At 41.3% G+C, this 12,122-nt stretch overlaps 2 protein-coding genes across 8 annotated transcripts in view; both read right to left on the reverse strand.

Moving 5' to 3' along the window:
* Positions 1 to 677, reverse strand: part of LOC135541880 (CAP-Gly domain-containing linker protein 1-like) — a 52,507-nt gene extending 51,830 nt beyond the window's left edge. For 3 of the 7 annotated variants that reach the window (XM_064968386.1, XM_064968339.1, XM_064968369.1), the window contains exon 1: positions 252 to 677. The gene's annotated coding sequence lies outside the window, so the exon portion shown is untranslated. The remainder of the gene's footprint in view (positions 1 to 251) is intronic. The other 4 variants (XM_064968350.1, XM_064968378.1, XM_064968360.1 and 1 more) reach the window with 3 other exon arrangements.
* Positions 678 to 1,287: 610 nt separating this feature from the next.
* Positions 1,288 to 6,717, reverse strand: LOC135541906 (zinc finger CCHC domain-containing protein 8-like). The gene is made up of 14 exons (XM_064968404.1): positions 6,525 to 6,717; positions 5,758 to 5,798; positions 5,609 to 5,683; positions 5,397 to 5,502; positions 5,224 to 5,298; positions 5,004 to 5,107; positions 4,654 to 4,719; positions 4,518 to 4,578; positions 4,253 to 4,386; positions 3,965 to 4,107; positions 3,714 to 3,829; positions 3,519 to 3,605; positions 3,325 to 3,430; positions 1,288 to 3,121 (listed from the first exon to the last, which is right to left on the reverse strand). The coding sequence occupies exons 1-14, from the start codon at positions 6,690 to 6,692 to the stop codon at positions 2,226 to 2,228; spliced, it is 2,178 nt and encodes a 725-aa protein (XP_064824476.1). The 5' UTR covers positions 6,693 to 6,717; the 3' UTR covers positions 1,288 to 2,225.
* Between the last annotated feature and the right edge of the window lie 5,405 nt (positions 6,718 to 12,122).

The raw sequence follows: 12,122 nt of genomic DNA on the forward strand, positions 1-12,122 counted from the left end.
AGCTCTCCTAAGCCACGCAAGCATAGCACACTGACAATGGGTTGCCATTAACGTTACTAAGGAAACTAACGTTAACGTTAGCTAGTTCTACTGTTAGACGGAATCACAGGTCCGAACGCCGAATCGTACTGCAATGTCACCGCTGACGGACAACCGGTATTGAACTAGCGATTATGATCTCCGGTAAAAATCACGTCTTCTGTTAACATATAATCTCCAAATCAAAACATGCTGAAATTGTGGTTAGTTACCGGTTGTTAGCTAGCTAACCTTGAAGGCCCAGGTAGTAGTGGCTGGCTTGGTTTCTTCTACCTCCAGTAGGCTAAACGATGTAGCCGTGAGCTAAGATGGGGCTTTGCAACTCCCTTTTCCTCCGTGGGTTGTTGTGGGCTCATTGACCTGGCTGAGGGCCCGCCCGGTTAACCATGACGCTAACGTGAGATAGCGGATGCAAGTCTCTTCACCAATCCTTACCTGTGGCACTCGTATGAACCGTTTCTTTGACGAAAAGCTAGATAGAAACAATCCCACAGACACTGCTGAGTTGTCTCCCCAACCGAAGCCTTCTGTTGAGTCCAACCGAGGTGCTGATGGAGTGATGCAATGACGTAAAATGGTCTCGCCCCTTTAGACAGTAAAAAAAAAGTATCTAATACTGGACCACAAATTGAACAATAAGTTACCAGAATTGTTATCCGAACACGCAATAGGTTATAGGATCCATTTGAAATATATAATTTTAAACAAGCTACTAAACTTGCATTATTATTGCTCGTCTGTCAAAACGAAAAATCATTTATACACTTTAATTAGGACCATTTGCTCGGATTAACCTTTTTTGAGCATGCCATTTGTCAAATATTTTTCTAAAAAAAATCCATATAGGCAAACGGTTATCACCCAAATACAGTTGCTCGTTTCCCTGTACTGATTTTGAAACCCTGTGTGGAACTTGCTTCCTTTTTACCGTTCAAATTCTGGTAAGAGTTGGGTCCTTTTCTAATAACGTACTTATCACATGGTTTGACTGGAGAGAACAGTTGTACAATTTCACCATCCAAACAGATACGGTACAGACCAATAATTGCTTCTATAAAGGCTATATTAGAGCAGGGCTGGCAGTCAAGAAATGTGACAACGCTTTAGACCAGTACATTACTAGATCTAATTTTGGCCATTCTCCACCAAGCACCATCAGGCCACGACCCTTAAAAACCAGCCCTCCAAATGGTTTATAATCTTGAACACTATTTAAAAACAGAAACATGAGAAATTCATACTGCAAGCAGCCTTCCCACATACTGTGTACGTTTAATTCAGACGTTCAATGGCAAAACTACAATGACAGTCCAATTTAGAATAACAAAAACAAACCATTGACCCCTAAGTAAAAAGTAGGCCAAAATCCTTTGACACTCTTCTCATCTAGACAAGTTGCTCTTAGTCAAATTTAATATGGTTACCTGAAAATGTGAAATTAGGTTTTGCTGCTCTCTAGTGCCATTATGTAGTAGCAATAACCAGATGCTGAACCAAGTCTATGACGCTGACGAAAAGACGTACAATGGTTGTTACTTTTTCAAATAAACGTGCGATATTAAGCAGAGCCATATTGTGGTAGTGATATTCTGAATTAAGACACCGACTTCCTGTGTCAAAATTAAAATTAAAATAATCCAGTTAAAAATCACCTCAACAATCCAATCAAGTTTCAAATGAACTTAAAAATTGAGATGAATGTCCTTATTTGATAGGAGTAGCCAATGGGAGGCTACTTTAACCATGAGAAGAGGAGAGGCGCCTAGACTGCAAAGAGTCATAGAAAAATGATCAATCGATGGTAAAAACAGAAGAGGAAAAAACATTTTATAAAATCTTATCTTTACACCTAAAAGAGCAATATGGATGTTGTCATTGCTACAAAAATGATTTTATGTGAATGGCAAAAAAGACACGCCAAAACTGGCTTATGAGGTTTCCTTAAAGAAAAACTATTCTATGAAAACCTTGCGTCTTCATAGACCACAGCTAACTCATACGCATAAAATACATTCATTTTGGTACAAAAAAAATAAACCATTAAAAATAAGTTTGAATGACAGGTCACCAAACTGTTCAGCTTCAACTTGTGGCACACTTAAAGAAAAGTGTATGAAAACCACAGATTTGTTAAAAAATAAGTGTTTATGCAAAAGAATCCCTGGATTTAATTCAAGCCAGTCTTTTCACTTTTTTTTCGCCATATTTCGAGGGGAACCTTTCAGCAAGTCTCGGATTCGAAGGTATGTCCCGGTGGCCTCAGCAACCTCTGTGAATTCTGGCGTGTCCTCAAAGGGAATAATGCCATGTGCGAACCTACTCCGGTGAGGCACGGCTGTTACCTTCCCCACAGAGTCAGACAGATCTCCCTCAACATCATCCTGATCTGAGGGGTCTGGCTGACGGCTCTCTTGTTGGACTGGTGTTTGCAGCAAGCTGGGCCTCTGTGCAAGCACATTGCCTCTATCTGCAGCAGCTTCAGGACTCATAGGGCTCTCCTCTTGGACTGGTGTTTTCAACAAGCTGCTCTCATCTTCAACCACCTTGCCTTTATCTTCAACATCATCCTGACATTTGCTAGAAGATGGATCAACACTGATCTGCTCATCACTGTTGTGGCTGGAAACCTCCACAGATCCCTCCTTTTCTTCATCTTCAGCCTCACCTTCCTCCATTTCAGTTTCAGTGTCGACTTGGGCAGGTGTGGAGACGCTGGGCGAGCTGGGGAGGGGTGTTCCAACAGCTGGTGTCTCAGAGTCACTGTTGGTGGTGGTATCAGCATTTTCCAATGCAGCCCAGATCAGCCTCTGCTGCTCCTCCAGCTCCTCCAGTGTCAGCTCTTCCTCCTCCCCACCTACAGACTCCTCACCCACTCCCACAGTGCGTCCCCGTAGAGCCGGTGAACCATTAGTGGGTGTGGGGGGAGGTGTTCCCTTAGGAAGAGGGGGTGGAGTGGGAGTGGCTGGTGGTGTACCATGAGGTAAGGGAGGTGGTGAACCAAAGGATGGCGAGTCAGGGGGCAGCGGGGGCTGGAACTGGAAGCTGTCTGAGCTTCGGTGGCGGCGGGGTGTAGTATCCTGGTCTGGAAACAGACACTGACAAGCGTTATGCACTGCTAGAGCTGGGAGGCCATTGCACACATACAACATAAGGTGACTTTTGTTTTCTGCAAACAGACAGACCGACCACCCAGTCATGACAGTGAAAAGCAGAATTATCTGCTGGTTGCAATAGAGTAATTGGTTATACATTGTATTCAGACACCTGGAATAATAACACCGCTACCTGAGTCAACATCCATATCTGAACTCCTGGCATCAGATCTCCTTTTCTTCGTCTGCTGGGGAGTTGATTCGGATTCATGCAGTCTCTTATTGCAGTTGGCACCAGGCTATTGGCAAAATATATTAATTTATAGTGTGCACACATACAGTGGACAAACAATTTATTAAAATGTGGAATAGGAGAATTGTAGTTACCATTGGAAAATTGTTGGACAGATAGTCAGCAAAATTCTGCTTCATATGGTTATGCTGTATTGGAATAGAGCCATATAGCCTGTAGTCCTAAAAGTCAGGGGGGAAATGTTGGTTGTAAAGGTCTACAAGTGGTGGCAAAGATCGGTATGCTTGTACCCTAATGATGGCAAGCAAACTGATTTCAAGAAGACTTACATCCTTCACACTAGGTGGTGCAGATATATTGAAGCCTGGGAAATCTACTAGCTTGGAAACATCATAGGAAATACTTTGTCCATGGTCGACCTCTGTTAGTTCTCCATCTTTTGACACTATAAAGGGTGAACACAGTTTAAATACATAGCAGCCCAATATTAATTAAGAATCAGGAAAGATCAGTGATTCAACAAAAACTGCAAGGCAAGTGTTTAGTAAAGTGGTTGTGGTCTCTCCGGGTGAAATCTTACCCTTCCCATCATATAGCGTGAGACCTGAGTTCTCCATCTCTGCCTCCTTAAGCCAGCCAGGTGGGTAGCCTAACCGCCTCATGCGGTAGATGTGAGGGGGTAGAGTGTTCATTTCAACTCCCAGTGCAGACATCAGCTCCTCACTGATCAATGCCAGAAACAAAAGCAAAGGGTAACAGATTTGTGATACCAAAAACCCTAGTTCTACAACTTCACTTAGACCAATAACTGAAAACAAATTAGTTTCTTTTTGTGTCAGTGCCTTCAGACATTTCAAATGTTCCTTGCCTCATGATTCCAGGTTTGTATCTGGCAAATCGCTCCTCCAGTTCCTCAGCATGGTAACGCTGATTGCTCAGGTTGCCCTGGTTACCCTGAGAAAACTCCTTCCGCTTCTCATTGATTCTGGCCATGTCCTTTGGCTAAGAGGAAACGAACAGAGCTGTTGATCACGTGTCAAACCTGGTTTTAAGCTCTTCTGTCTGCCCATGGTAAGTAAACAACTTTCATGTTATAAGATGCATATTAAAGTCCAATGATATTCAAGACTTACCTGAGGACAGTCTCGCAGTTGATGACCATCCAACCCACAGTTGAAACAACAAGGCTTAGGTCTGTAGTATAGGTACAAAAGCAACAATAAAATGTACAGCTATTTCCTGCATAAAAAAACAAAATCTCTGCTATACCTTTTCTCTTTCATCTGTACTTCCTGTCCATCTAAGGCGATGACCTGGCTGAAGACCTGCTGATATCTTCGCAACAATTAAGGAACTCAATTAAATGATGCAACTGTAGTTTAAATGTGCGTAACAAAACACAGCACACTTTTCTACTCATATACCGACTACCACATGCATTAATACACACAATGAAAGATAGAAAAGATAATGGTTCAAAAAGTGAGATTTCTTTTCAGTTGATGTTATCCAACAATGAAAACTGGATTCTACACTGAAATGTGTTGTTTTAGAAAAAATAAGTGACTGAAAGACACAGGGCTGTCCACAGAGAGCAGAGCAAGCAGTGTTGAGGATACTTTGGAACCTCCCATCCTTCTGTCTGCTGGGGGTTATCATTAAGCAGGGGCTGTCCAAGTTTGTCCACGCAGAAACTGGTGAAATACAGGACACTTCCCACCATCTGTGAAAAAGAGACACACAAATATATCCAGACAAACAAATGCAAATGGTACATTTCACAAGACATGCAGGGGACAGACACCTAGATTGTCATTTAAAAAAATAAAGAACACCCACACTGAAGGCCTCCTTAATCTTTTTGATGCCACAGGTCTTGGTCTTCTGATCTTCTTCCATAATGAAACTTGAAGACTGCATGTGGAATGAAACAAATGTGAAATATTTTCCATGTAAAACATATTTTCTTCTTTGAAACTTGAGCAAGACCATCTCCAAATCCAAAAATGTACCTGAGGGTTGACATTGCTGGAGGGATTTCCTTTTTCAACTTCTCCATGCAGCTGATGTTTCTGAACAATACTACAGATGGAGTCTTCAATTTCTTGACGGCATTGCCTGGTAAAAGAAGATTAACAGTTCACATGTTAACGCCCATAGACATAGAAATAAAGTTACAAAATCATTGGAGAAATTGACTAAGAAACCAAAAAAGAAATCCTACTTTGAGATGCTATTATTTGCGAAAAGGATCTGTAGAAGAGGCCCATCAATCTTGATGTTTTCAACATTAATGCCACTGGAAGAAAAATATTTGAATGAGGACATTGTACACAGGTTATGCCTGTAGTGAGTAGCGCATCAATAATTTACCTTGGCCTTGTCAAAACTTTCAATTTTCTCTTCAACTCTTGATGTGGACAATTGGTTCAAGAAAAATAATACTGAGGCATTTTTGATCAAAACAACATAGACATCAAGCACGTTCAACCAACCTGCTAGTTTGTTTGGAAAAGATTATTCAGTTTTAACCACAAACTATTTATAATTGGATGAATGGAAAGTGAATCTACTTCTAGCATTGTACATAAACTATGCAGTGTTTATTCAAGAGAGTGACTAAATTTAACAGTTTTCGGCTGACGTTATTCCCCCCACCAGACTTGGGAGTTACTAGCCGATTAAACTCAACTCCACGATTAACGATGTGTTAGATGTCACATAAAATTAAGGTTTTGTTATGTGTAATTGCAGATTATTATTGCTGTCCTGAAATCTGTAGTTTATGATCAAATTAAGTTATGTGATGTCGGAGCTCCAGTCCACCCACACTAGTTGCCGCTCAAATCCATCGTAAATCGTTGAGTTTATTCGGCTAGGGAGTTAGCATACTAGTCTTCTGTCTAGCTATTTGGCAAGTCGTAGTAAAACGTCGATTTTTTTTTGCATGGGTTCTAGCTAGTATGTTTTTTAGCTGCAATGACAAAATAGTTTGCAAGCTAGTGAGATGGAATGCTGTCAAGAGGCACGTCCAACCAGTGACTGGTTGAGCGGTGAACTAAAGATGTCTCGTTGGCTAGCTAAAGTTAGGCCACAGACATGGTGGCTAGCTAGCACCCGCTAGCTTCTCACACAAGGATATTCTCTTCTATTAGACTCCGGATTGTCTCCTCACACTCCTCCAATCTTTCACTGAGCTCAGAGCCTTTCTCTCCACCCTCCTCAGTGAACCGAATGTGAGTAGCAACAGGCATACTCTCTTCCAATTGTTCAAAGAGCTCACAGTCACCAAAATCAAACTCCGCCATCTTCACTCTGTTGTTGCTGGCCAGAGTTCAGAGGTCAACAGTAAATCACGCAAGATCGTTGATTGGTTCTTTTATGCCACATGTTCAAGGGCCACCATAAAAAAAGATATTTGGATATAGTGACCACGTTTACATGCTCACAGTTTTAGGGATAGTAGCTCATATCCAGTTTAAGGTCATATTCGGGATAAACTGTTTACATGCACCTGTGTTATCCTACGTACAAGTATCCCTGTACCAATGAATAAACAGAATATTCCTAATTTAAATTCATATGGGTTAAATGGAAAAATAACTGAAATATGGACACTGACTGTAGGCCTAAACATTTTCACATGTAGCGTAATATAATATTAACTGCAGTAAAATGATACAATAAATGTTAATTTTGTCTAGGGAACATGACTGGAGAAATATGATATCTTTCTTTCAGGATCTCTTGAGAAAATGTGAATGCTGTCTGTCATATCGTTGACACTTGTTATGCAAGCAGACAGTATTTCAACCACATACAATATGCACCCAAGACCAACTGAAGTCATCAGAAACGTGTTTCATTGTTTTCTCAGCTTTTCATTTCCTTAAAACTGGTCAAACTGATGACATTTTGCACAATACCAATATTTCCAGTGTGTTTTCTCCCCCGTCCCTAAAGGAAACAGACAACTTTACAGGTGTTAACTGAACTGAACTAACATATACAGAAATGTAAAGTGTTGGTCCCATGTTTCATCAGCTGAAATAAAAGATCCCAGACCTTTTCCATATGCACATAATTCTTATTTTTCTTTCAAATTGTGCACAAATTTGTTCACATCCCTGTTAGTGAGCATTTCTCATTTGCCAAGATAATCCATCCACCTGAAAGGTGTGGCATATCCAGAAGCTGATTAAACAGCATGATCATTACACAGGTGCAACTGAGGACAATAAAAGGCCATTCTAAAATGTGCAGTTTTGTCACACAACACAATGCCACAGATGTCTCAAGTTTTGAGGGAGCGTGCAATTGACATGCTGACTGCAGGAATGTCCACCAGAGCTGCTGCCAGATAATTGAATGTTCATTTCTCTACGATTAGCCACCTCCAAAGTTGTTTAGAGAATCTGGGAGTAAATCCAACAGGCCACACAATCGCAGACCACGTGTAACCATGGCAGTGGGATAATGTGAGACCAGCCACCCTGAGAGTTGATGAAACTGTGGGTTTGCACAACTGAAGAACTTCTGAACAAACTGTCAGAAACCGTCTCATGGAAGCTCATCTGCGTGCTTGTTGTCCTCACCAGGGTCTTGACCTGACTGCAGTTTGGCGTCATAGCCGACTTCATTGGGCAGGTGCTCACCTTCAATGGTCACTGGCACGCTGGAGAAGAGTGTGCTCTTCACAGATGAATCCGAGTTCAACTGTTCCAGGCAGATGTCATGGGCAATCATAAGCTACGGACAGCGAACACAATTCCATTGTATCGATGGCAATTTGAATGCACAGAAGTACCGTGACGAGATCCTGAGGCCCACTGTCGTGTCCTTCATCCGCCGCCATCACCTCATGTTTCAGCATGATAAAGCATGGCCCTATGTCGCAAGAATTTTTACACAATTAATGGAAGCTGAAAATGTCCCAGTTCTTCCATGGCCTGCATACTCACCAGATATGTCACCCCTTGCGCATGTTTGGGATGCTCTGGATGGACGTGTAAGACAGCGTGTTCCAGTTCCCGACAATATCCAGCAACTTCACACAGCCATTGAAGAGGAGTGGGACAACATTCCACAGGCCAGAATCAACAGTCTGATGAACTCTATGCGAAGGAGATGTGTCGCGCTGCATGTGGCAAATGGTGGTCACACCAGATACTGACTGCTTTTCTTATTCGTGCCCCTACCTTTTTTATAGGTATCTGTGACCAACAGATGCCTATCTGTATTCCCAGTCATGTGCAATCCATAGATTAGGGCCTAATGAATGTATTTCAATTGAAAAATCTTTGACATTGTTGCATTTTGCGTTTATATTTTTGTTCAGTGTAGATTACTAATGCATTCATTCTATCATGTAAAACATTATTCTGGTGAGCACTACTTTATAGTCTTCTGGCGCAACAAGTTATGACAGAAGATAAGCTGCATGTATCTAACTATAGTTGACAAACAAATGGCCTACCAAATGTCAGAAACTATAATATGGCCTACCATATGTTGGAAATGATAAGGGAGGGATGGCAATTTACTGAGGGGATGGGTGTTTTTTTATTGGGCACAGGGGAGGGTAACATGTTGTTTTTTTACTGGTTTACATTCACTATTTGCAGGTTTTACTATATAATTTCTTCCTTCCTAGACACATTTCCTCATCTACTTGCATGTGGTTCCCTTATATCAAGGTGTTTTGGTACTTCCCTCATGCACTACGCTTTTCCATGTGCTAACTTTTATCACTATAGTTTACCAGTCTAACAGTCTATCCGGCCTTCCATCCACCATTCATAGTGACAATTGTGGTAGGTGGATCGTTTGTCCAGATCTGCAATAGGCTAACTAGCAATCATGCCACATATAAAAGCATTTAAAGCTGCATCAATTGTAATATGAATCCACAAGAACAAATAGGCAGCGGAGAGGCCAGGTGCATCATTGCCCATGAAAGAATATTGAAGACATGTGACACACACCTCAAAAAGCTCCCTTATTGATGTTGTTAGGGACAATACAATTATCCTACCTAGACTAACATAGAACACCACAATGCAATGAATAATTGCATGTTATTGTTTTCAAGCGAGTACAAAATTCTACTCTAGGCTACATTGAAAATGTCATTTGAATAAGACAGAAATGTGGCCACATATGCTCCCAGCAGATCCAGTTATTCAGGAAAGCAGGCCCAGTTATAAGGGAATTCTTAACACACACTCTGCCTCCTTTTCAATCCGAGCAACTATTCTTTGCGCATTTGGAACCTAACACTTCAATATAGGGTAAATATTTATCATTTAACTTTTATAATGTATTACCTTTTATATGTGTCATAAACACATCCAGCCACCATGTTTTCATCTGATTAGGGTACTTAAAAAGTATCCTGTAGGCCTGAACACGTTCATCCAAAATATACATTTCACCATTCTCATAATTACTTGGCATTAACCAGGTTTCCATCCAACCTTTTTATGAGAGTAAAGTAGCCTACACGTCGGATAAAAAATAATAATGACATCAAGTCAATTTGATGGAAACGCAATTCTGATGCACCAGGGTTCCCTTTCGCCAGTAGGTCTAATTGCCAGCTAATAGCCAGCTGTTAAAATTGTAGCTGGCCATATTGTCCATGATTGGCTTTGATGCAGCCACATGTAGGATACTGTGCCACTTCCTATTCAGATAGGATGTCATTTTTAAACATACATTTATTTATATGTTTTTATCATTATTGTATAGCATTGTCAGCCTATTTATTAATCAAAACCAGTTCTACAAATAGGCCTATGCAAACTTGTTTTATTTCATTCTGTTGAGACATTTTCATTGGCTAAATTACATTTTATCTGTCCTTTTAATTGTGTGCTCTCTTTGGCCAAATTAAGTTCCAAATGTAGATCCAATGCTGTGTTTGCCTGCTCATATTTTCCACCTTTCATTTAACTAGTTAAGTCAGTTAAGAACAAATTCTTATTTACAATGACAGCCTAGCCCGGCCAAACCCTAACGGTGCTGGGCTAATTGTGCGCCACCCTATGGAACTCCCAATCATGGACGGTTGTATTACAGCCTGGAATCGAACCAGGGTCTGTAGTGACACCTCTTGCACTGAGATGCAGTGCCTTAGACCACTGAACCACATGGGAGCCTGATGGCTTGACTTACTTTTGATATTACCCTAATCAAGTTTAAAAACATTTGTTAAGGTTTGGTATGGTGTGGCTATTATTAAGCTTTAGCTACCGCAGGCCTTTGACATGAAGGCAGTTCACACTGGCGCTCCAACTGACTCCGACAGCTGAACTTATCTTTATACAAAATATTCTGATTAAAAAATCACCTTCTGTAAGTATATATCTGTATAGCAGACACACTAGCCATCTCACATAGAGAGAGAGATAGCGATATGCTGGTGGCATGCTACAACACCAACATGCATTTCTTTATCTCTCTGGGGCTTGGCCTAAGCTTCTCTTCCTTTATATACAGTAGGCCATATATTTTGAAATTTGAATATCATACAGTGGACACAATGCCCTGATGCATTTAGTGATCAAATATCCGACAATGAAATATATATATATAGTTTTCTATATGCTACACGTCTAAACCCAAGGAATAGTGTTTTTATAATTTGTTATAGGTTGATTATAAGAACACATAAATGTGGCTCCTTTGGCCAAAATCCCAAGTCTATTGATGGCGCATCTGAATGCATATGGATGTCTGGTAAATTTCTCAAAATCTGGTAAATTTCAAAAATATTTCTACTTGAGTAGGATATTTCAGTGCTCTTTCCACCCCTGCCCCAAAGAAAAAACAGTATATTTTTTATTTTTTTGCAAATGTATTAAGTGTTGCTGCACCGCTATTTCAGGTCTCTCCAGAGATGTTCGATCGGGTTCAAGTCCGGGATCTGGCTGGGCCACTCAAGGACATTCAGATACTCCTGCGGTGTCTTGTCCTGTTGGAAAGTGAACCTTAGCCCCAATCTGAGATCCTGAGAGCTCTGGAGCAGGTTTTCATCAAGGGTCTCTCTGAACTTTGCTCCGTTCATCTTTCCCTCGATCCTGACTAGTCTTCCAGTCCCTGCCACTGAAAACATCCTCACAGCATGATTCTGCCACCACCATGCTTCACCGTAAGGATGGTTTCCTCCAGACGTGCTGTTTGGCATTTAGGCCAAATAGTTCAATCTTGGTTTCATCAGACCAGAGAATCTTGTTTCTCATGGTCTGATAGTCTTTAGGTGCCTTTTGGCAAACTCCAAGCGGGCTGTCATGAGCCTTTCACTGAGGAGTGGCTTCCGTCTGGCCACTTTACCATAAAGGTCTGATTGGTGGAATGCTGCAGAGTTGGTTGTCCTTCTGGAAGGTTCTCCCATCTCCACAGAGGAACTCTAGAGCACTGTCAGTGCAGGGCAGCCTGCTTTCGGAAGAGTCTTGGTGGTTCCAAACTTCTTCCATTTAAGAATGATGGAGGTCACTGTGTTCTTGGGGACCTTTAATGCTGCAGACATTTTTTGGTACCCTTCCCTTAATCTGTGCCTTGACACAATCCTGTCTCGGAACTCTAAGGACAATTCCTTCGACCTCATGGCTTGGTTTTTGCTCTGACATGCACTGTCAACTGTGGGATCTTATATAGACAGGTGTGTGCCTTTCTAAATCACGCCCTATTAATTGAATCTACCACAGGTGGACTCCATTCAAGTTGTAGAAACATCT

This window comes from Oncorhynchus masou, chromosome 1 (assembly GCF_036934945.1).
Source record: "Oncorhynchus masou masou isolate Uvic2021 chromosome 1, UVic_Omas_1.1, whole genome shotgun sequence".
In the NCBI taxonomy this organism is placed as follows: Eukaryota; Metazoa; Chordata; class Actinopteri; order Salmoniformes; family Salmonidae; genus Oncorhynchus; species Oncorhynchus masou.

Bases quoted from the DNA above. Each gene is read 5' to 3' on its own strand.
- LOC135541906 (XM_064968404.1), bottom strand. From the start codon at position 6,692: ATGGCGGAGTTTGATTTTGGTGACTGTGAGCTCTTTGAACAATTGGAA. The intron at 4,720-5,003 runs GTATCCTCAACA...ATTGTTGCGAAG, and splicing joins GAAGGATGGGAGGTTCCAAA to ATATCAGCAGGTCTTCAGCC. The intron at 4,387-4,517 runs GTAAGTCTTGAA...GTTTCCTCTTAG, and splicing joins AACTGCGAGACTGTCCTCAG to CCAAAGGACATGGCCAGAAT.